Source organism: Synchiropus splendidus, chromosome 1 (genome assembly GCF_027744825.2).
Source record: "Synchiropus splendidus isolate RoL2022-P1 chromosome 1, RoL_Sspl_1.0, whole genome shotgun sequence".
In the NCBI taxonomy this organism is placed as follows: Eukaryota; Metazoa; Chordata; class Actinopteri; order Syngnathiformes; family Callionymidae; genus Synchiropus; species Synchiropus splendidus.
Window position 1 is genome coordinate 62337852 of NC_071334.1, and position 22826 is coordinate 62360677.

The window sequence follows — 22826 nt, forward strand, 5'->3', positions numbered from 1 at the left end:
CGTTTGAGTCGAAAAGTCCAGACAGACTCAAGCAGGGGTTGGATGCAGTAGTTAAAAACAGCCGGGGATATTTGCACGGCCACCTCACCTCATCTGAACCTCCATCCTCCTTGCAGTTCTCCTCGAGCTGCTGTTTCCTGCCACGCATCTGTCTGTGTGACGGTCCTGTGACTGACACACCAGAGGACTGGACCTCAGCCAGCCTCTGGTGACCCTGAGCAGGAGAAGTAGCAAACAGACTGTTTGTGTCCACGGTGTTTTTGAAAACGTTCTGATCCTGGGCAGCTGGAGTCGACCCACTCAACACAACACGGCACCACGTAACAGCTCAGCGCTGAATGGAATTATGGCAAACAACATGATGAGGGCGACAGGCTGTGCTCCATTGTCAACAGCCTTTACTCATTTACGGTACACAAAATTATGTTATTTCTATTCTGGGTTTGTAACATAAATATGCCTTCTTTTTCAGAACGTTTCTCCAAAGTGGCACAGTGGGTTTAAAAAGTGGTGAATTGTGCATGGCACCACAGCAAACTTGACCTGTCTGTTACCACAGGTGAAGCCATCACAGCATGCAGGGAGGCATCTATCAGAAATGGGCCACCTCTTTGTCGCGGACGGTTGTGGGTCCCACCAGCTGAGCGGGACTCTCTTTTTCCTAACGGAACGTGAATCACGTCTGCAGCGGCACTTTTGAGAATGAATACGCTTAAAAATAACGTGTAATTTAATGACATCAACGTGGCTCTTGAGCAGCTCCGCCGTGCGAGAGTTGGAGTGTAAGCTACAGTAGGTGGCTGCAAGACCACATGAATCACTCCGAGCCAGAGTCACAGACGCACATGGTTCGTCCCGCGCTGCCGGGAACCTCCAGCACTTGCAGCCGAGTGCAGCGCACCGCGAGGCGGCCACACGCTGCGCTCAATCACGCTTAGAGAACCGACGCTCACTTCCGAGGTGATCCTTCCCTCCGCCTGCCGCTTTATTATTTATACCGTGTGTGTGTGTGTGTGTGCGCCCGCCCGCGTGTGTGTGTGTGTGTGTAGACGCGCGCGCGCCTTGACAGTCAGCCGCCACGGACTAACTGCGTCTTAGCGCGGAGAGGTCGGACTTCTGGCTGGAGGAAAACACAAAAAAACCGCTTCCGTCCTGCCGAACCCTTTTACTTTTTTTTGTTCCGAAACAGAACCGGGGACAAGCCGCATGTTCCGTGGATGATGAAAGAAAATTAGAGATTTGTGATCGTGGATTTGAGTGGATTTATCTCTCTGTGGAGGAGAAGAGAGAGCCGGAGCTGAGCGGTGTGAGACACAGCTGAGGTTTCCTCCTCTTTTTATCTATCTATCTGTCTATCTATCTATCTATCTATCTATCTATCTATCTATCTATCTATCTATCTATCTATCTATCTATCTATCTATCTATCTATCTATCTATCTATCTATCTATCTATCTATCTCCAACTCTTTTGTGGTTGTTTCAGGTCCGTGTGATTTTGCTATCATGCATCATCAGCAGCGGATGGCAGCTTTGGGAACAGACAAGGAACTCAGTGACTTACTGGACTTCAGCGCGGTGAGGACATGTTTTTATTGACACATTGGAGGAGATGTCCGATGACACTGGCAAAAAGGAGGACGAAGAAATGTGACTGTAGCTTTCGGCATCACCTTATTGCTCCAAACACTAACTTGGAAAACAACAGTGTATATAATGATGTTGGTGTGTTTTACTGTGTGTGCGTGTGTGGTCAATTTGTGATGCTGCATTAGTAATTTTGTTGTCTTATAGATGCGAAACAGCGATTTGAAAATGTTCCCAACATCCATGGTAGTATATCTCATTTTAAGTCTTTATTTTTTTATGTCATGTGTAGCCAATTGATCAAGAATTTCTGGGTGTAGAATTGACAGTGCTGTGTGTTTGCTGCTCCATGTTCAAGATGTATGCGAAACGCTCCATTTTGTAGCTGCGGAATGAGATTCGTATGCTAAACAGTGAAAAGTTGTACATCAGAATGAACACTTAACACAGAAAGAAAAAAGCTCCCGCCCCTTTCGGTTATGTTTCCTCGCTCGCCTGTCTCCTGGGAGCAAGTTTAGGCTGAAAAGGAAGCGAGAAAATAGATAGAGACCGCTGCGATCGCATGTCAAGTGGTAATGTTTCGATATTTTAGACAGATGTTGAGTGGGCCGTGACATAAACACGTCATTGTTCTTAAAGAATTGAAGTGTAATAGGAAGAATCATGAGATCACAGCTGCGGCCTCCAATATCAACACACACCAGAGTAATTCAATGAAGCTGCCGATAAAAGCCTGAAATTCCACTCAAAATATTCAAAACAGAGCAGCAGCTGAATGAACGTGATGATTTTATATACCAATAATGATCCCAATTCGATTATTTTCAAATCAGTGGCAGCTCGCTGCAGCCACCCCCGTCGTGCCTTGCAGTCACAGGCCCCGACTAGCTGCAATCAAAACATCCTTTAATTCTCCCTTTTAAGAGACAAATAAAATCTGTCGGCGCGTGAAGTGAGAAGGTCGGAGACGTTTACATTTTCCAGCTAGAAGAGTCGGTATTGGGCTGTAGGTGTGTGGAGCAGATGGTGACTAGTTCTCATCATTACATGTTGAAATCACATAACAATGGATGTGAGAGGCTCCATTCCAACACTCCACCCGAGAGGACTTTATGTGAAGATGGCCGCCTCCTATATGTACATTGATCAATTTATACCATGTCAATCCTGGCGCTCAAATAGGTCAAATGAGTCAAAATATTTACCGTATACTTTCTGTCAGCCAAACGCCACATTGGTGGTTGTACATCAACCAAAGTTTGAAGCAGATCATTTTGATCCTTTGGTTAAAACACCCTGGAAATCTACACAAAAGTAACACAAAGTTGTGAGTGGCTTGGAAACCACAACCATCCTCTAGTTTGTTTCATGAAAGACGACATATTGTTTCTTGAAACTTGACTTTTGGCATGGTGTGGGTTAAGCTTGGGGACATATCAGTGTGTCTGTCCCAAATTACAGAAATTAATTTAGTCCTGTGTTCAGACCACATGTGAACCCAACGTTAGGAACATCTGACTAGTAACTCTAGTGACTAACATTAACTTCAATTTTATTGCACATTTTTGGACATCCAAAAAAGCCAATTTGGAGTGGCAGCAGAACTGCACAGGGCCTAATGTTGCCGTGTGTCCTCTGGACTAAACATGAATGCTGCAAATTGTAGTAATTTTGAGTAAATTGAAAGGCAAATGTCCTCACGGAGGAAAAATGTTGCCACAGTGAAAGGCTGAGGACCCATGTGGACGACTCCAATGACATTGTTCAGATCGAAATAGACATTTTACCCAGACAAAACTGAAACCTAAGCTTTAAAAAACAGTTAAAGAAGCCTTTAGTCTTGAAAGAAAAGTACAAGTAAACATGTATTTCTCTTTTCTTAGTAGGTTTTTCAGCTACTTTTGTGCAGAGTCTGACAGTGACAAGGTAAAGCAAGAGACTACAATTTATTCATACAAAGGCATGAGATTATCTTGATTCTTCTGTGACTAATATTAAGCACTGTTCTGCAAGAGTTTATTCCTTTAGTGTTGGCAACGTCTTTTTTTTAACCATGTAGCAAGAGCCATTGACCAGTACCAACATAAATATCATGTGATTTTATAAAAAAATTAGTAGTTTGTTATTGACTCGCTCACTATGATGCTGGGAGAGTAAATTGAACAATCACAAAGTTATGGGGTGATAAATAATATTTTGTTTTCCTCTTTAAATCCTCCATAATTGTGCTCATATTTTGCAGTTTGGAAGTCAATAATGTCAGATTCAGCAAAAATCAACCTTGCCTAAGACAATGTATGTTTGAACTGTAGTTTCATTCATTTACATATTTGAACTATGAATAGTATATATAGAATATATTTGAATTATGAATAGTGAGGTGACAGCAAAGACAGAGAGACACAAAAACTTGATATAATTTGATTCCTTAAGATAATAGTTTCTAACCTTTGTTTCACTGAATCTACAAGCAGAATATTAATAGAAAAAATAGAAGGTGACATAGTTGGTGAATATGCTGTAGTATAGCACGACAGGCATTCAACAAAAAAAAAACAACTCTTTTCTATGGCCAAGGCAATGCAAGAAACTCACTGAACTGCAAACATATTGTACTTCATCATGCTCTTCCAGAAGGCGGCAGCTCACTGTGTGTTGCTGCCTGTCCCGTGCAGGGTTGCTCAGCCACTGACCGAACAGGATCCTGTCCATGTCACAGTGAGCTGTAAAACTGGGCCAGTGAGTGAAGAAGTCTGAGGAGTCACATGGTCTCATTCCTTCTGATGCAACTCTCAGAGGTGGACCTGGGTCACTGTAGTTTTCCACACAGCTTCTGTGGCAATGTTTACATCAAGCTTTCATGACGCTGTCTATCAGACAGTCTGACCGTGGACGCAGTGCACCAGCCCTTCCTAATTTGGCGACTTATTAAAACCTGTGTAACATGTCAGTTGATAAAATGGGGAGTCAACTTTATTTTAAAGCTGTCTGTATTTCACTTGAACATAGTGGCAGTCACCAACATTCACGCTCATGTGAATGTTTTAACATGAAGTAAATAGTTGACTGGTGACAGTCACCCTCACCTCTCCTGACACGAGACTCCATAATCCGTTAAGTCAAATTCAATTTGTTCTGCTGACATAATTTGTTCTATCTGAATCCGACCAATTTCCATAAAAATGTAATCACTTGTGCCGATAAAATGTATTATATTTAAGCTCATTTGACCCTTCATTAGTGACATCATCTGTCTTGCTCTCAATGAATCTAGGCCACTAAAATATAAGCAGTTATTAAATATTTAGAGGCGGAGTGGACTATATGTCGACCAACTGTGTGGCGAGCAGATGTCACGTCTCTCACTGAACATGAATTGGGCCGCTGATGTGACAGAACGGTTCTGGGTGTGATGGAATGAAGCCTCTCATGAGTAGCTGCACTGATGTTTCTCAGCTCCTGCTGTCTGCGGCTCTCGGAGATAATGTGCGCTCTGTTTGTCTCGTAGATGTTTTCCCCTCCTGTTAGCAGTGGAAAGAACGGACCGACCTCCCTGGGGAGCGGACATTTCTCCGGCTCAAGTACGTCACGCCTCCTCCTTCTCTTCCTCTTACACCTGCCGGCCGCTGCTTGGCTTGCTGTTTTTGTCTCGTGTGGGAAACGTGTTCTGCCGACGCAGATTCTGGTTTTTTGTGCTCGTTTAGTGGAACTGTCGTAGCGCTGGGGCGACCCAAGTGTTTGGCTGTGGTTTCGTTGTTGAGCATGTGGCGTGCTGGGATGGCAGCTAATGACGACCGGTGACCTCATACTGGAGATACATGATCCCGGATGAGGTCTTGAACAGGAATGTGAATCATCCGCCACCGGGTGTTGGTAGTTTCATCGTGTTAATTTCAAGAATTTTTGGTTGCTGGTAAGCTGTCATTCATTCTGACAGTCAAGCTTTTATTGTCTCATAGCTGAGACTTAGTAGCTGCAGATGATGAGGATTTAAAAATGTGAAGGCTGAACTACTCCCATTAGTCCAGTCATTCACTATAAATTAAAATAAATGTTGCCTGTAGCTGTTTGTGTTCATACCCGAGGAAGACTTCCTGTATCTTTGACTTCTTGACTTCCTGTCTGTGTGCGTGTGGCTGTGATGTGTTTTTTGGTACGATGCGTTTAGCTCTTAGGGATCTGAGAAAAAAAACGCAAGTATTTTATTGATGCGGGAAAGCTGTTTGTCATGTGAAGCATTTGGTTTTTGTGTTGATATTTCACCTGAAATAAAGTTAATGTTTATATTTACTATCCCTAAATGCAACTCTCTTGCTGGCTATTCGAGGACATGTCACTTAAAGTGTGCTGGATTTGGTGCATACAGAAACCAAGACTGAGCCCAAACAGAATACAGAAGCATCAGTCTATCAGTCATATAGACACATATTTATTTCTTACTGGCAAAGAAATGGTTGTCATTTTTTCAAAATAAATGAAGCACTGGCCTGCTCTCCTTGGAACAAACTAGTAGTTACTTCTGTTTTCCGTTTGATGTTGGTCAAGCCTCCATCCCTGGTCGACAGACAGAGACCTGCAGACACACTTCATCACGGTGACTGGTGATATGAATGGCTTCTGTGAAGCCTTGTGTGTGTGTGTCATGCAACGTGGTACATCAATGTGAGCCGATATTATATATCACTCGCCAGTGTGTAGTAAATCGCCATCTTCATCCTTCATGATAATTGATAAACACAAGAAACACTTAGTTTTGCTATTAGATTTTTACATAAAAAGGCACAATAATGAGGCTTTCAAAGGACGAGTTGCGTCTGAAACAAAGGTGAGAAAAGTGATTTCACACTTCCAATGAGGACTGACGTGAAATGTCTTGAACTTTTCTTCAAATAAAAAAGTCCTTGTGATTGCCAATAATAAAAGCGTTTGCGTTCCAGCCATTATTTGATGAGCTCTTTATGTGGGAAACAATTTCAGCTCCAGTCGTAATGACTCACTCTGTGGCGTTTATTTTCCTACAGATATCTCATGGTGTATGTTCCTGTAGAACCAATAAGAATTCGGAATAAAAGACTCTGGAGATCACACTCGAGCTAATTGCGACGAGCTTCCTTGGTAATCATTGTGCTGCAAGATTCCTCATCATCGTCCTTCCTTCATTAGGGAGGCTGACTTGCTTTGTGTTAGAGATGTACATTTGTGTGAAATGTGATTTTCTGCTTCAGAATCACATGCAAGAAAAATGTACAATTCTTTTGTCCCACCGCTGAATTGACTGTGGAGCAGAGGCTGCACCATTGCACTGCACATTATATTGAACTAACACACACCTGCGAGGTGCGTCGGTGGTGGCTCTCGCTGCTCTCCGACACGTTTGGGCTGAAGTTGCTGTTTATCATTAGCCATCCCTCTGCGACATGGAAGCCATTTTGCTAAACGAGTCCGACGCTCGCACCGGCTTTGTTTTCATACCTCGTTGTTGTTGTTGTTTTTGTTTTTTTTGTAGACAACAGTTTGGAGACGTCTGCTGATGTGTAACGCATGCAAAACGTTTAGAAAAAAAAGCTACATTCTTGTGAAATCTGTTGCATTTACAGCCTTCGGGTTGAGGTACGACAGCTTTACACACACACACACACACACACACAAAACTGGTGCAGACATTCTTCGTGCACACGCGTTTACAAGATGCATTTCACACTCGCTCGGTTCCCCCCTGCTGTGTCTTTCTGCAACCCTCAGTATTTTCATGAGCTGACGCTGTTTGTGAATCCAGCTAATTAGAACTCCATAGACCCACACGACGGAGAGCGCTGGTTCTCAATGGCTGGGGTGAGGCCCCGAGTGGAGACATTGATTTTAGGTCTGTGGAGGTGGTCATGACTTTGCTCTTTGAAATATAGATTTAGGATCTATGATCGACTACCAGCTGAAATGTTTTGGGTAATATTGCTCAACATATTCTACTGTTGTATTTTATATTATGTTGTTTAAGTTGGTAGATCGGGGCCGAAGGCCGTTTGACATGAAAGGTGTCTGCAGTTTATCAAGTTACAGAGGGGATTTGCTGCTCAGTTTGCCTTCACCACGTCAGTGATTTGTTATTGTTTTGTCCTGGAATGCGGGATCTGAATGCCTGTGCTCCAAATGTACGACTGTTTGTCGATACATTGCTTGCTTGGCTTAAACTCATACAGGTTATTGTAGTTTTTCCGCCACAATGTTTTCCGAGGTGATGTTTTGACTCTGTTTGTGTGACTTCATCTTATCGTAATGGTGAGTACACACCTATAGTACAACTTTAAGCCCATCTCTTCAGCTTTATTTGGCTCCTAAAACAGTTGGGAAAAGTACTTCATTATCTGCCAGCAGTTTAAAGTGCTATAGCAACCAGGAATGGAAATGTTTGCATTCTTGTCCTCAGACCTTCTCCCCCATTTTTGGCCGTATTTTACACACAAACTCGCACACACCCCCACACACACTTCGACGCATTCCCCTTCCAACCCCGCTGACAGGGAGACAAACGACACGTCTGACTGGTTATAACAGTGTTAGCCGCTAAAATCACCAGAAGCAGCCAAGACCTGAAATAGACAGTGGCAGCGCTTGACAGGCCAAGTGAAGCTACTGGCTGAACAGAATCATCCAGGAGGAGATTAGAAACACACCGAGTTTGAAGTGTGCATTCTCTTTCCAGGGATGATCCCGAAATAACAACAAGCATGGCAAAATCTCCCAATAATTCAAATGCCTAATCCAGCGGCTGGTTGGTGATGACCGTGGGCTGAGCGTGTCAGTCGGGACGCGGCTGCGATTGTGCTACGTTTATGTTTAGCTGCTTTTGTGTTGGGAGGTGAATTGAGCGCCCAAAATACGACCAAAGGGAGGGTGAGGAGGGGCGACTTCAATTCAGCGCATTATGTGCAGGTTGTCACTTCCAAATTCAGCTTTTCCATCGAACATGTTCAGGAGGTGTCATTCCAAATCCTCATCAGATAAATACATCCTTAAACCTGTTTCCAACCTTCCATGTCTAACAGGTCTTTTCATATGAAGAGTAACCTGCGTTTCCATTTCAGGAGCCTCCGTGCTGCCTTTCAATCCATGAATATATACAGGTATTAATTTGAGAAGCATGTTTACAGTAGTTAAATTTAAATGTTGGGATTAGAGCTCCATAAAATGGTTGTCACAGAGTAGGAAGCTGCACGATAAATGACCTCATTTTTTATTTTATTTTATTTTTTTGAAGTTGGTCATGTCTATATATCATCTCTGATTTGTTACCAAGCTGGTTTTGACCCGAGCTGGTTGTCCCATCGTTTGTACACGTGATTCCATTTTTAAGTGGTTTGCCGATTGTGGGGCCTCTTAACATTCTAACAAATTTTGTCTGGTGTACCCAGCTTTTTTTTTTATCTTTGTAGTTAAAAAGGAAATGGCTTTTGTCTTAAAGGTTTTTATTGCAAGCATAAAGGCCAACTAGTTGATTTGAGAGCTTGTCTCGCCAGAAACTATAAAGTATGAATAGTGCAAAAAGGAAAGGAATGACTCAAAAAATAAAATAAAATAAATACATTTTAAAAAACAATTGAAGTAATAGTTGACTGTATAAGTAATCCAAAAGAAACAAACCAAAAAAGTGATTTGACCTTTCAATATTTTACTCTTAAGCAAAAAAGTGATTCAATGAAAGCAGTTTTCAATACTATTTGCATTTGCCTTATCCTGGCTGTCAAATGGCCTTTTCTCCCATGTTTGTTGCATTTGTTAAATCATTTGTTAAATCATTGTGGCTGCTTGCTGTTGAGATGCTGACATTCAAACTTGGAGGAGGAGGAGTGGAGTGAGTGTATTGCAGTGAAAGTCCTGCCAGCAGATGCATTGAGCTTTTAGTGATTTGTATTTTGAACACAAGTTTCCATTGTAGTCAGAATGTACCACCATTTACAGTACATCCAGTTTTACTAAGTCAGAAATGAGTAAACAACCCACCATGTGGTTCAGTGGGGGGAAATCACATGTGAAGATGTTGATGTGCATTGGAAGGCAGACTATTTCTGTTCAATATAAACCACAGATCACACATTTTATTTCAGAATCTGTTGTATGTCATTTTGTGCACCTTTAGTTGGCAGCGACATGGGTCAATATCCTTGAGGTATTATACTGTATGGGCAGACAAAGTCACGCCAATCCACTTCCACCTCATGGGATCTAAGTTCACAAAAAATATGATGCATTCTAATGCTGTGAGAGCACTGCTTTTCCATCCAAAGTTACATTAGGTTATCTATGATATTTAGTATATGTGTGATCCAGGGCACTAGGCAAAGTGGGCCAGAAAATAACTTTGATCTCCCATAGACTTCCATTGATTTTTTTGGAGTGAGGTCCCATGGACCGACCAGAAGTGGTGGAGATTTAGGCTCCCGACAAGGTTCACAGATGAAGATCTCATTTGCTGAATTCAGTGGTTTGTGTGGCACGACTTGGAATTTTTTGTTGAAATAATGAAATCTAATCCCCATCTCAAGTTTTATCTGTGGCTCAACAGCCACCTCAGATGCTGCTGGGATCTTTATGAAAGTGGTGAGGCTGAAAACTGAAATACATTTTTCAAAGCAGCATGGTGGCGTGTTGATACTTTAATATCAGGACTTGGCGGTCACATCTGTGTTCACCAGGAGCCACACTGACGTCGGCAGCAGATTCAGTTAATGCTGAGTCAGTCTTTAATGACATTTATTCTGGTGCACATCCTTGTATTTCAGCCTCAGTGGACAAGCAGGTGGTGACAGCCACATGGAGTGAAATATTTGCCAATGCCACATGAATATAGAAGCAAAAAAAAAAACAGGCTCCTACAGGAAATATTACTCTTATAAGAAATTCCATGTTAAATCATGGAAGCAGATCAATCATCGGAGGAAGCAAGGCAGCCCGTGATGATGAGCCTCAGCTGCAGATGCTCTGGAAGCTGGAGGAATTCTTCCATCCGGAGAAATATTCGACGTAGAAGCAGAATGTATTCATCTTTACCTCTTGGATTTGTGTGCTCTTGGGAGGCCTCCTATATTCCACCTCGACACAGCGGGGCCATGTTGGTTATGTTGAAGTCACAAACCCCTTTTTACATTTTACCTTATTTTTAACTTTTCAAAATTGTAAATTTCCTCTCATCAGATGCCATGTTTTCAAACGTAGAAAGGCCTGTGCAGTCGGGGAGCAGGCGACGGTGGAAGCCAAGGCCGAAGTGTCGCTTGGCGTCCATGTCTTTATATCAGCCTGGAAAACACCAGCCAGGACCAGCGCTAATCGTCCCTCGTATTTACATTCTGCAGAACTAAGGAATTTCTTCTGCTGGATTATTCCAGTCTGTGACATTAAGACGCATCCGTACAAATGAAGCTCTCATCCAAACAATGGCGCAATCATGAAGCTGTCACTTCTGTCCCTCTTCCTGTCAAAAGAAAAGACCCGTGGTGCCTCTGCCAGCCAGGTTTCACGCACAAGCAGCGAGATTTGGGCAAGAACAGATACAACCCTGATGGCACGTCTGATTTTTGTTCCGCTAATTGGCATAGCTTATTAAGTCACAGTTCAGAGCCGAGGAAAAGAGGAGGGGGGGGGCGCTTTAATAATATCTGCGCCACCGTTTGATTTGATGCACTTGTACTGAGACAGATAAGGCACTTCAACGAGCGAGCGGAGCCCCCCACTAACAGCCTCTTGTCTCTATTCAGTCAAATCTGCCTGGGTTACACCCGTCACTCAAACACCCAGCTGATCTTTTAAAGCGCAGCAGCAGCCAGCAGCTTAATAACGCTCCCTCCCGCCTCCTCTTTCCCTCCAAGGCTGCTAAATTGTCTCATTTCCCTGGCAAGAAAATGCCGAGCAACTCACAAAAACACTTGACTGTGTCCTTAATTGTAGCGTGGATTAGGCATTAATAGGCATTTTTAGCCATAATGGCAAATATTATTAGCTCCATTTACTTTTCAAATGCTAATAATGATCCCGCTAATAATGGCAGTGATTTCAAGGTTAGACTGTAAGAAGTCGGCGTGGATTTGTGTGTGTGTGTGTTTTCTCAAAGCTCAGGAGATTGACGTGCCTCTTGCTTCGACGGGCCGCTCGCTACCGAGTCGGAGAGCCATATGTTTTCCCCAAAGGCACCGCTGAGATGTTCTGGGCGGAGATAAAGCTCAGATCAGCAAAGATTTGATATCTTTGACTCATTAAATTTAAGATAGGGAGTTGTGATTCCCTGTTAAGAAGCTGATTTTTTTTTGGCACCACGAGCCAATACGTCTGTTTCTAGAAACGGAAGGAAAGTGTGGACTGCTCCTTTTATTTCATCTGAGTTCTAGTGAACGTTTCAATAAACATGGACCTGGTGTTTTGCTTTTATTTTTGGGTGTGAATTCAGACAGACTGAGTGACTTCCATCGCTTTGAATGAAATGTGAGCTATATGTGTATTAATTGGGCAGTTGTTATTAATTATAAAGTACTGATAAGCGCCTTGTTACACCTGACTATGGTCTGCCCTGGAATGGTCACCAAAAGTTCACTGGAAAGAACACTATAATTACGGATTATTTACTGTAATAAGCTAATAACATGTTTTTATAACGGTTAATATTTCTTCCCCAGTCTAAAATGTAACTCATAAATTCATTTGGCGCTTGAGTCGTGATGTTCACCAACGCTTCCTTAAAGAGTATAAGTTCAGACGAATCTTGTATCTCAGCCACAGTCTCAATGTTTAACCAAAATATCGCCTTTTCCACATTTTTTGTTTTATATATGTTTTGTTTTCCAATTCAAAACACACTTCGGGGGTGATGAAGTTTGAAACAGTCCTCACTTTCAATGATGAGGACTTCAGGGATTGAACTTTGGGTCGGTGGCAGTCACTCATCAGATGACTGCCATCCGCATTTAAAACTCTTAATATCTGTTTTTGTTCAGTTACAGTGCTATTTTGATTTAACTTCCTTTTGTTATGATTTTCAGCTGACACCTCATTGGTCGAACTGTGTGTTCTTGATTGGTCGGAATGAAAACCTGTGCTGACTGTGGCTCTCTCTGGAGCAGTTTGGTGACCCATGCTTTAAAGTTTAAGGCCCCGTCCCAATTCTCCCCCTCACACTGGTGTTTGGCCCTAGCACTGGGTTTTGCTCATTTTCATTCACTCTCCAACACCCAACACACCACAGCATCCACTGAGGCTTACGTTGTCTTTACCTGTGACGTAAGTAAAGCGCTCTTCATCGACTTCATTGTCGAAGGGCACTTCATAGTGGAGGACACTCAGAACAGCGGAGGTTTAAAGTCGAGTTTTTATTTTACTGCGACAATTTGGAGATTCCTACATGTAAGATTTGTTTGAGGTTGAAACATGGAGCAGTCCAACACATTCTCACCCCCATGGCATCATGAAATAATGTTGGGAAGTGGAGTTTAGCGTCCTATGCTGACATCAAATGTAACCTTCCACGTTGCATGCAGATGCATTGGCGTTGGAATTAAAAATGTTCCTTGCCGTGCCGTGTTCCAGGTGGGGTTGTGTTGTGGAGGGAGCGAGGGGTGAGGGGACGTTGTTCAGCTCTCTTCTCTGAATCAGTTTGGATGTCGGTTGCTATAAATAAAACCCCACACGTGGCTCTCCTCTTTACTGTCACTGTGACTGAAACGTATGGCCGTTTGATGGGCTTTAAATATCAATTGACACATTGCGTCATGTAGAAGGAAAGGAGTGCCATCCTGTGACTTACCTAACCTCCTTCTTTATTGTACATGACGCGCTGGTGGTATGCCACGGAAGGCAATGAAAAAGACTGACAAAAGATCATAAAATAGTAGTAAACATCATGCAACAATGAGGTACATAATCCATTAAGTAGGCTCAAGTAGCTTGCTTTCTTTACTACTTTGAACGCCATTTTTTATCGGCTGAAAGTATGCGTAACATTCTGTGTAGTCCGGGTATTCCTCAGTCGGGACAGTCATTCATGAGGTTTAGGACTGAAGTTGAGGATTAAGGAAGAAATTGGAATTCTCCCAAAGATCAAAAAAAGGTGTATGAGACAGTTTGGGGGGTCAGACTTAGATAGTGCGGACACTAGGGGTTCTGGGGACATGTCGGAGCTAGAATGTTGGAGATGGAGGTACTACTGTAGGTGAGAGAAGAAGAGTGGGACACCTAGTGAAGTTCATGAATGTGATAATCACTGATCACTGGATCGTCACGTTCATCACATATCAATCGCAGTGTTGTATTTGCTCCTCCCAAAAGTCAAGGTGCAGTGTGCGTGTGTGTGTGTGTGTGTGTGTGTCCTGGTCGCCGGTGTCATCGCTGAGTGTGTTGTGAGTCCAGTCACAGTCTCTGCCGTCCTCTATTCAGCAGAGGTGAAACTAGCGCGTGCTTCCACATCTACACACACACCTGTTCGCTCCCACCAACAACGCTGGTTTTAAAATCACAGACAGTCAGTCTAATTATGCAGTCTTTAAAAAAAATAAAGAGAGAGAGGATGTCAACCTGTCGGGCTGCCAATTACAATAAACACCACTCCAATTACAGTCTCCCAACTTCTTCAGGGAGGAGAGGCTCTGCGTGCCTGTGTGTGTTTTCCTTCGGCTGCTAAGTGTGACAGGCTAAACTGTTATGGGAGTTTAGTGTCAGTGTTAAAACTGTTTACTGAGCGAGTGTGGTTTTAAGAAAGGCATCACCTGAATGCAGAGGAGGTGTTTGGTTAGTAAGCGACGGCTGTTAATTGTGAAGTCAAGGTGTTTGGAAGCGAACGTGACGCCGCCGCTGGCCCCGGCGACGTCCTACAGTTCCTCATCATCATCACCTTCCTTATAATCCTGCAAATTTTGGCACCTCGAAATAGCTTCACTGCTTCTTTGATCCATCCATCAATGTAAATGCAAAATCAGTCCACAATAAACTCTAATATTTACACAGTACATGCATAAACAGCATGAACCACATACTACCAGTAAACACAATCTGGACATTTATTTCTGTATTTTAATTATTATTATATTATTTCAATTAAAAATACTTGAAATAGTATTTAAACTATAATAATAAATACAAACGTTCCTATGTCAGTCAAACAATGTTTCCATCATAAATACAGTTTTAGTCTGAAAAAAATGTTTCAAAACCATTGTTTTTTGTTCCATGTTTTTGTATTATAGCATTTTGCAGTGCAATTTTTGGTTTCAAATAGTTATCTCCTCCAGGTTACTGTGCTAATATGTCAAAAAAACTCAGTTCTGAACATATTTGAATGACAGAAAATGTTGATAATGGGACAAGGAACGGGTGATTCAACTATAGTGTTCTGGTCTTTCATGTGTATTTAGGTTTTTGAAAGAATCGACACTTGGATGGTTTCTAGTTGCTTCTCCAACAGTGCTCCATCAGAACTAGCAAAGCCGAAAGGCTGAAATGAATCGACGTTGGGACTGTGGGATGACATGTTGAGTTACTGTTGGTCCGTGCCATTGCCAGTGATGTCAATGTGATTCATGAACCACGGACGTTGCTTGGTTATTTTGATTGAATGATGTGGATTGATGCACTCACAGTCCTCAGGAAAGAAGCACAAAATCAGTGCAGCACAACATTCCTCCCTGATGTTTAAGCAAATGTGTGCAGATTGTCAAATATTAAAATGTGATGAATGAGGATTAATGATTTTTAAAATTTTTGTTTCTTAACCAGTTCCCACCCTTTTCTTCATTTCTTTTTTCGTATATCTTCATACAGTTTATCATATACTCATTTTGTTGTGTTCCAGCGAAATTATTTTTATTATTATTTATTTATTGACATGAATATCCTTTATCTTATGTATCTGTTGTTCCCCCTGGTAAATTTCCCGAGTTATTAAAATCAAATAAAAGGCACCATTTTATAAATATGTCCCTATTATTAATTTCTCTCTTTTGTTCATTTGGATATCTTCCCTTTTTTCACCATTTTTTCCACACCCACAGCCTTTTTAAGTTTTCGTGCTGACAAGTTTATTTTCTCAGTGAAGCAGTTTTTGGTTGATTTATCTGATGCTGATCCTCAAACAGAAAATGTTGATGCAGAGAAGCCTCGCTGGTGAATGTGGTGTGCAGAGTGTGGCGCGTATGGAGGCTGTTTATTGTTCAAAAGTGTGTGAGGAGACGTGCCAGCGACACACTGAACCTTCACACCACATAGAACGCTGGATTAAACCATGTGGTTCAGAGTTAGAGGTGGAACATGAGGGAAGCAGCAGGATGGTTTGTCCCAGCTTTTGTTTTATTCTCAGTCTTTGGCAACGCTGGCACCCAGAGTGGCACTGCCAAGTTGTGTGTGTGTGTGTGTGTTTGTGCATGTGTGCGCCTGCGCGTGTGACAAAGAGAGATATGCCACCCCCATCCCTCGCACACACACACACACATCCACACATTAAAAGTTGCACACACATGCGCGCGCACACACACACACACACACATTGTCTGGCACGTCACAGGACCAGATGGCACTTGGGATGTTCCACACAATTTACTGTGTGTGTGTGTCTTTGTGTGTGTGTATGTGACATGCACCACGATGAATTAATGCAGTAGCCCAAGTTCATATAACACAAGGATATAACGACGATGACGACAGCGACATGCAAGCACACACCTACACACACACACACACACATAGAAACGTGACTGAACTATGAATTTGAAAAATGTAGAATAACAATATCGCAAGGTAATTTTGTGGAGCATTGTATCGTTTGGCTGCTGTGGTCTACAAGGACAGTGAATTGGAATTTGCTTGTGTAAAGGACAAAAACTGCACCCACACACACACACTCATTCACGCAGAGACACAGAAGAAGTGACCGAGAGTGAGCTCTCTCAGTGACTGATCGAACGTGCGCTTACTGAGGTGCATCTTCCATATGGAATATGTTGACAACTGCCCTTTAAAGGGAGCTCTGTCAGTGCCTTGCTCAATGGCACTAACCTAATCAGACATGCAACCGACTACATAGCAACGCTAGAATCAAGACACAAATGTGTGTGTGTGTTAGTGCACGTGTGTGTGTCTGTGTGTTGACCCAGGCTACTTATTTGTTAAGGAACATCTGGCAGTGTGTGTGTGTGGATATGAGTGCATGTGTGTGATAGCACATTGATCTCTCCACTCACATTCCACAGTGTCAGGAGTCTGAATAGTCAGAAGGGTTCACTCCAAACATTGTCTCTCTCTGTGTCTCCCTCTACTCCTGTCTTCCTCCTTCACAGCGACCACCTGCACGTCCTCCTTCACTGAGGTCATAAACCTCTTCTCTGCTCGTCCCTGTTCTACAGTTCTGATATGTTAGCGTTCTTCTCAGAGGTATGTCAACATCCACAGAAGACCTTCCAATAGGTGAAGCTTGGCTGTGCAGTTGTGACATTTATGTGTCACGCACCATTTTGTTTGGGTCAGAGCCAGCCTTTCCCGGTTTGATTGATCAACAATATGTAGAAAATTTGTCAAGTTTCTAAGCAGTTTTGTGGAAGCTGACATTTTTGGCATCAACAACTAAATCTGACTGAGTGCTGAGAAGCAGCAAAGGAATTCTTTTGTGGCGCATTCATTTGTCGCTGGCTCCACAACTGCCGCCCCAACGTCAGATCATCTTGTTTTGACTGCTTCTTTCTCCGCTCTTTTCTTCTGTCACCTCGAGCTGAACTTGAACTCAGAGTGATTGATAAGGTCAGTTCCACGTACATCAAGTGGCACTACGTTCCAAGCCAACACCTGGATTACATGCCTGTATTTCGTAAATGAAAAATTTCGAAAAAAAATATGAGACAACAAAGTCAATGTGGAAGAGCAGGAAAAAGGAAAAGATTAATTTTTCAACCACTATCAATAGGTCATAGTTAAAAAATCAGCTACATAACATTTATTTTTCCTTATCAACATGACTGTATCTTGAAGTTGTGTTATAACTTAATAATAATATAATATAATATAATATAATATATATGTATAGTATAATGTCATGTAATGTAATGTCATCATATCATATCATATCATATCATATCATATCATATCATATCATCCTTATGTTGTTTTTTCCCTTTATTTTTTACTTTTTGCTTTTAATTTCTTTCCTACCATATAATACATACATAAATCTTTTTCTTTATTTTGTCACAGATATTTTCGCATACACAATTTCCCCATAATTTTATGTAGTTTTTATTCTCACCCTTTTTTAAATAATTGTTTTCATCATGTTAGTAACTTTCTGCTCAGCGTATCTTTAAAATGTTTGACCTTGACATCAGTGGTGTATCTTCCACAGCATACATCAGGTTTTGTATATCTAGAACAAATAAAACTGTCTATGTAGTGGAGACCACCGCAGTGGAGTCAAAATCGAGACTGGAGCATATTAAGACCCAGATTTTGAGGGGCAAGCTTGAGCAGGGTTCTCCCCAGGAACGGTTGTGAGTCAGAGATGGAGAGAGATGGTGAGTTTCATAGCTTGATTTTGAGACACATTGGCTACTTAAAAGGCCTTGTTAAAGAGCGTACAGCACTGCTTGATATTTTGTGAACTGAAGGTCAGGGGCAGTCTGCCAAGGTCGCCTCATGTTATTATTCAGATCACTACCACACGCTTTCAGCGCCTCTACTCTAGGTCCCATCTGCGTTCATTCCATAGTGCCACCCACCTCCTGCTCTGTAACTCTGAAACTGCGGCGGTGTGACGCCGCAGCTGGATGCCACTTGCCTTGCATCGGCATTGTCTTGGATGCGAGAAATCATATACTGGACGTCTGTGTAGATCGCGACAGTTGAGAGACCTCCGAGATCCCCACAGGCTCCATGGTGCCGCCGTACAGCAGCTACCTGTTGTTCAGTGATGCATTGCAGATACGCAGATTAAACAAAGACAACTTTGTTGCTTTTTTTTTTTTAAGCTGTTAATTTAAAACGTGAGGCTGAAATTAAAATTCTCTCTGAGAATTCATCCTGCCTGTTTGTGACCGTTTGTCTCGTCTGACAGCGTCGTGTGGACAATAACTGGGGGCTAAATCCTCCACTTCCACACACTGTTTTTAGCCTTTGGTTAAGAGGATATTTAGCTGAACATTAGTGTGCAGTCTGGCTTTTTCCTCCCTCCTTACTTTCCTCTTCTCACTCATGTCCCACTCCGCTGCCTTTTGGACGGCCGTCCCTCCATCGCTCGCAGCCATTTAAAAGACCAATTATCCAATAAATGTGGCTTTATGAAGCTGTTTTCCTGCTGCTGTGTTTTTGGAAGGCAGAGGTGTAAATCAACAAGATTTACAAAAGTAATCATCAGCATTTGGACTGATGGCTTTCATTCCTCCACAAAACAAAAACGGTCTTCTCTTTATATTGACACACTCACAGAGATCGGTGGAACAAAGAGTTCGTCCTCCGTGAAGAACACCACATTGTTCTTTGCCATGGCAAGTAAAGACAGAGGCTAAGCGAACAATCATCTCCTGGCCAGCAGGGGGCCGCGCTACAATCCTCAATAGCTGCTATCTTTCCGATAAGGCTGGCAGGATGTGTGACTCAGATGAATGGTCAAATCGGTATGTTGAAGTTATTAGGTTTGAACACATTGAGACGACGACATTGAGTCTGTTTCTACTTTGTCTTTCTTCTGCACGTGCTTATTTATCACATTGTCTTCTTTGTTCTTCCAACATTCTTCGACTGATGTGGTCCCTCTCTGTCCTCTCTGCGTCTCCATGCCGAAGTGGCAGTGAGTGTTGTTGAAGAAACAATCCTAGCATGGTGACTGGAAATGCATCCATCCATCTTTTGCTTATCAGAGGCGGGGTTGCAGGGGCAGCAGCCCTGGTAAAGAGGCCCAGGCATCCCTCTCCTCAGAAACATGCAGCTGTTCTGCTGAGGTCTTCCTTGCCTTTTCCTAAGTGACCTTGTTGAGGGAGCTTTGTAAAGACGCAGGGAAAAGCTGCAAACATTGCAGTACAGATGCCAGGCCCAAACATAGCTTGGTACGTGAATTGATTTGGGTCTGTGAAAATGAAATTTTGCTTCAAATACCAAACTTAATTTGTTTGTGACTGGTGTCTCGAGTGAGTCTCACCATTTTTTTCTCTGCATATAGCGAATATCGTTCACAGTTTTTTTTTTTTTTTTCTTTTTTTTTTAGCAAAAGAAGAGCCAAAGGTTTTATGCTGCTTTGTGTTAACATTGCATTCAGCCATTTTTTAAAATCTGGTCATACAGAATGAAAGAGCCATTCTCATCCATTCACTGCGTGACCTGGTTTGAAAAAGTTATGGTTCCAGTTTCTCCTGGGTCTTCCTTGTGGCCTCCGTCCACTCGGACAGTGTTTTTCAACCTTTTCTAAGCCACGGTACACTTGGTTCTTTGAAAAAATCCTGAGGCTCATAACCACCAAAGGAATCTTGGCCAAAGGACACTAGTGCTCAGTTGGAAGTGGTCGTCAGAAAAGAGGGAAAATCCCTTTTAATTTGTGAAAAATTGCAGAGGTATAGTGTATAGAAAGCGTGTGAGCAAATCCATGTGATCTCCTCACATTGGTAGATCATCAACACATTCTAGTTGTTCATGATTTAATGTCATCAGATCGTCCACCTCTATCTCTGGACAAATGAGGTGAAACTGGATCATTTCCCACGGTGCACCTGACACTCTCTCACAGCACACCGATTGAAAAACGTTGCGCTAGATCATGATTGGAACACCTCAAGAAGGTTGGCACTCCTCATCTGGCTGTATTTGAGTTTACCTTTCTGTGAGTTTTGGTTCCCATAACAATTGAAAAAGAACTACTGGATCTGTCATCGCTTGCTGAGTTTCAAAACCACGCCGCCAGTAAAGATAAAGAGAAAAGCCATCTCAGTTGAGCCCATTGGAATATACCAATAGAACATAATAAGGGATCTTTCTTTCTATTTCCATTTGTGCGTATTAGAATCAAGCTAAATGGTTGTGTTTTTTTATTGAGGAGCCAATGACCAACGCTCACTGACTTGATCTTGTGTCCCTCAAATGTCAACAGCTCACCTCAGAGCCAAGCTCAGATGACCTTGGACTAGACATTGAATCACATATTAAACTGTTTCGCCGACAACATAAAACCCTGAGCTGTCTCAAGATTTTTGCCACTCAAATAAACATCTGTAAGGGTGAGTGTAACAGGAGCATTCACTGGGTATCTTGTTCAGTGCTGTTATTACCACAACATCATGGCATTCGCTGGGAAATGAACGCAACAGTGGCTGACAGCTCTTCAGGATCCATCCATCAAAACCGTCTGCGGTTGAACCTTTGTCAAGAGCCAGATTGTTGAGTGACTGCAGACTTTTTATGATGAATGGCAGTTTGATTCAGATCCCTGCTGGTCCACATGTGAAACCGTTTAATTGGACTATTCTTTCACTTCCTGTAGGGATTTGTAGCTTCCACTATGTCTTTAAAAAAAAAAAAGTTAGCGACTGTGTCAGACCTCCACAATGTGTGTACTTTTTTCTGAGGCTCCACAACAAGGTGTAAGGCCCTTGAATAACAGATTCATTGTGTTTTTGTGCTTTGATTTCACAGTTTTTGTTATCCTAGTTTAAATGAAATTCTTTGACACGACATGGTTATGCGCATAAAGGACAAGTGTATGCACTGAAAGTGTACTGTGTTTGCATTGAAGCATGCAAGCGCCGTCCGTGTGTGCTGCAAGAATGTAATCTGAGACACACACACATTCCACTACACACACACACACACACACACTCTCTCTCTGATCTAAGTCTTTTGTCTGCCCTCAACCTTTTTTTCCTTCCTTAGTTGTTGCAGGTGTTCATCATTAGGCAATAAAACAAGCAGTGACTGTTCTCTGTCCCGAACATGGACCCACACTCACGCGACCACAGGCCTTCACATTTATTCACCTCCTTCTCATTTCTAGCTGTGTGTGTTGCTGAGTGTGTTTCAGTGGGAAGGAATAGCAGGAGGGATCTGGCATGCTTTTTCTTGAGATTTACAAGTGCAAGTTATTTTTTTTTCTGTCCTCTGCCTGCCTGGTGAATGAAGCTGAGACACCTTGCGCTGGATCGACAGGTGGTTTGTGTTGCAGGGATTGAGCGCAGCGACGCTGTACAAGATTATTTCTTAATGAAACTGAATTAACGTGGCGCTAACAGTGCCAGTTAATTCAGTTTGTGCTGCTTGGTCAGTACAGATATGGTCTTCAGAAGTTTTTCTCGCAGCTCTTCATTGCGTGTGTAACTTCTGCTGTCGTTAGATGCTACTTATGTTGTCGAGCTGTAACAGGGGAGTCCATATTTTTAGGGAAGGACATGCTGTGAAGTCAGGCGTAAACATGATCATTGTGTGATTCCTGTGGGGCTGTTGTGGTAGCGATGCCCCAGATCAGACTCCTCATAATAGTAATAACAGCAGAAGCTTCTGCTCTCTGTTCACATAATGACTGCTGTTATAGCCTGTGACAGCCACTGTGAAATCTCATAGACAAACAAGAACAAGGAGACTCCCAACCCTTTGAACATATCAGCGTCGCTCATCTACTCTGAAGTTTGCTTTACATTGTTGATTATGCTCTTCCTGCTAATCTCTGTGTATATGAGCGTGTGTGCTCATGAAAGGAACCTTCTCAACTTTGCCCCAAAACAGATTTTATCCAGTCAAGTGCTGTTGTCGACACCACTCATCCACATGGATGTTCTTCGCAGTTGTTTGAAGAGAGTTGCAACCCTCTGGTCGGAGCGTGCCCTGACATGTGTTACATGGTTCTGAAAAAGGGGAAGCCTTCACTTAAGCGTGTGTCTGTCCTCGTGTGTGTGTTGTCAAAAGGGTGTGGGTGTTTTCTTGAGATCAATGCAGTTATAGAGCGCAGCGACTCTGGAGCCCAAACACATTTTCAGTGAAGCCTGTCCTTAGTCAAGTGGCACACTCTGCCCTGCCGACATCTGGTCCCCCAAACCTCTGGAGCCTCATTTGAGTGTCTGTGTGTGTGTGTGTGTGTGTGTGTGTGTTTGGTCACGTGGGGAGTGTCTGTGTTTCATTAACAATCCATGTGTGTCTGAGGAATTATTCCACACCACCGTGGTCCTCCTCCTGCTGGTCCATGATCAGAAGAGGAACCATGTGATCCTCCAGCTTCTTCTCTTGGAAAGCAAAAACACAGCCTCTTTATT

General features: G+C 42.6%; 1 protein-coding gene across 13 annotated transcripts in view; it reads left to right on the top strand.

Moving 5' to 3' along the window:
* Positions 1 to 841: 841 nt before the first annotated feature.
* The window catches only part of LOC128752705 (transcription factor 4-like), a 111481-nt gene continuing 89496 nt past the window's right edge, over positions 842 to 22826 (top strand). For 2 of the 13 annotated variants that reach the window (XM_053854203.1, XM_053854196.1), the window contains exons 1-4: positions 977 to 1322; positions 1487 to 1578; positions 1795 to 1833; positions 5096 to 5168. In XM_053854203.1, coding sequence (XP_053710178.1) covers positions 1507 to 1578; positions 1795 to 1833; positions 5096 to 5168 — 184 coding nt within the window. In that variant the 5' untranslated portion in view covers positions 977 to 1322; positions 1487 to 1506. The other 11 variants (XM_053854202.1, XM_053854207.1, XM_053854195.1 and 8 more) reach the window with 10 other exon arrangements.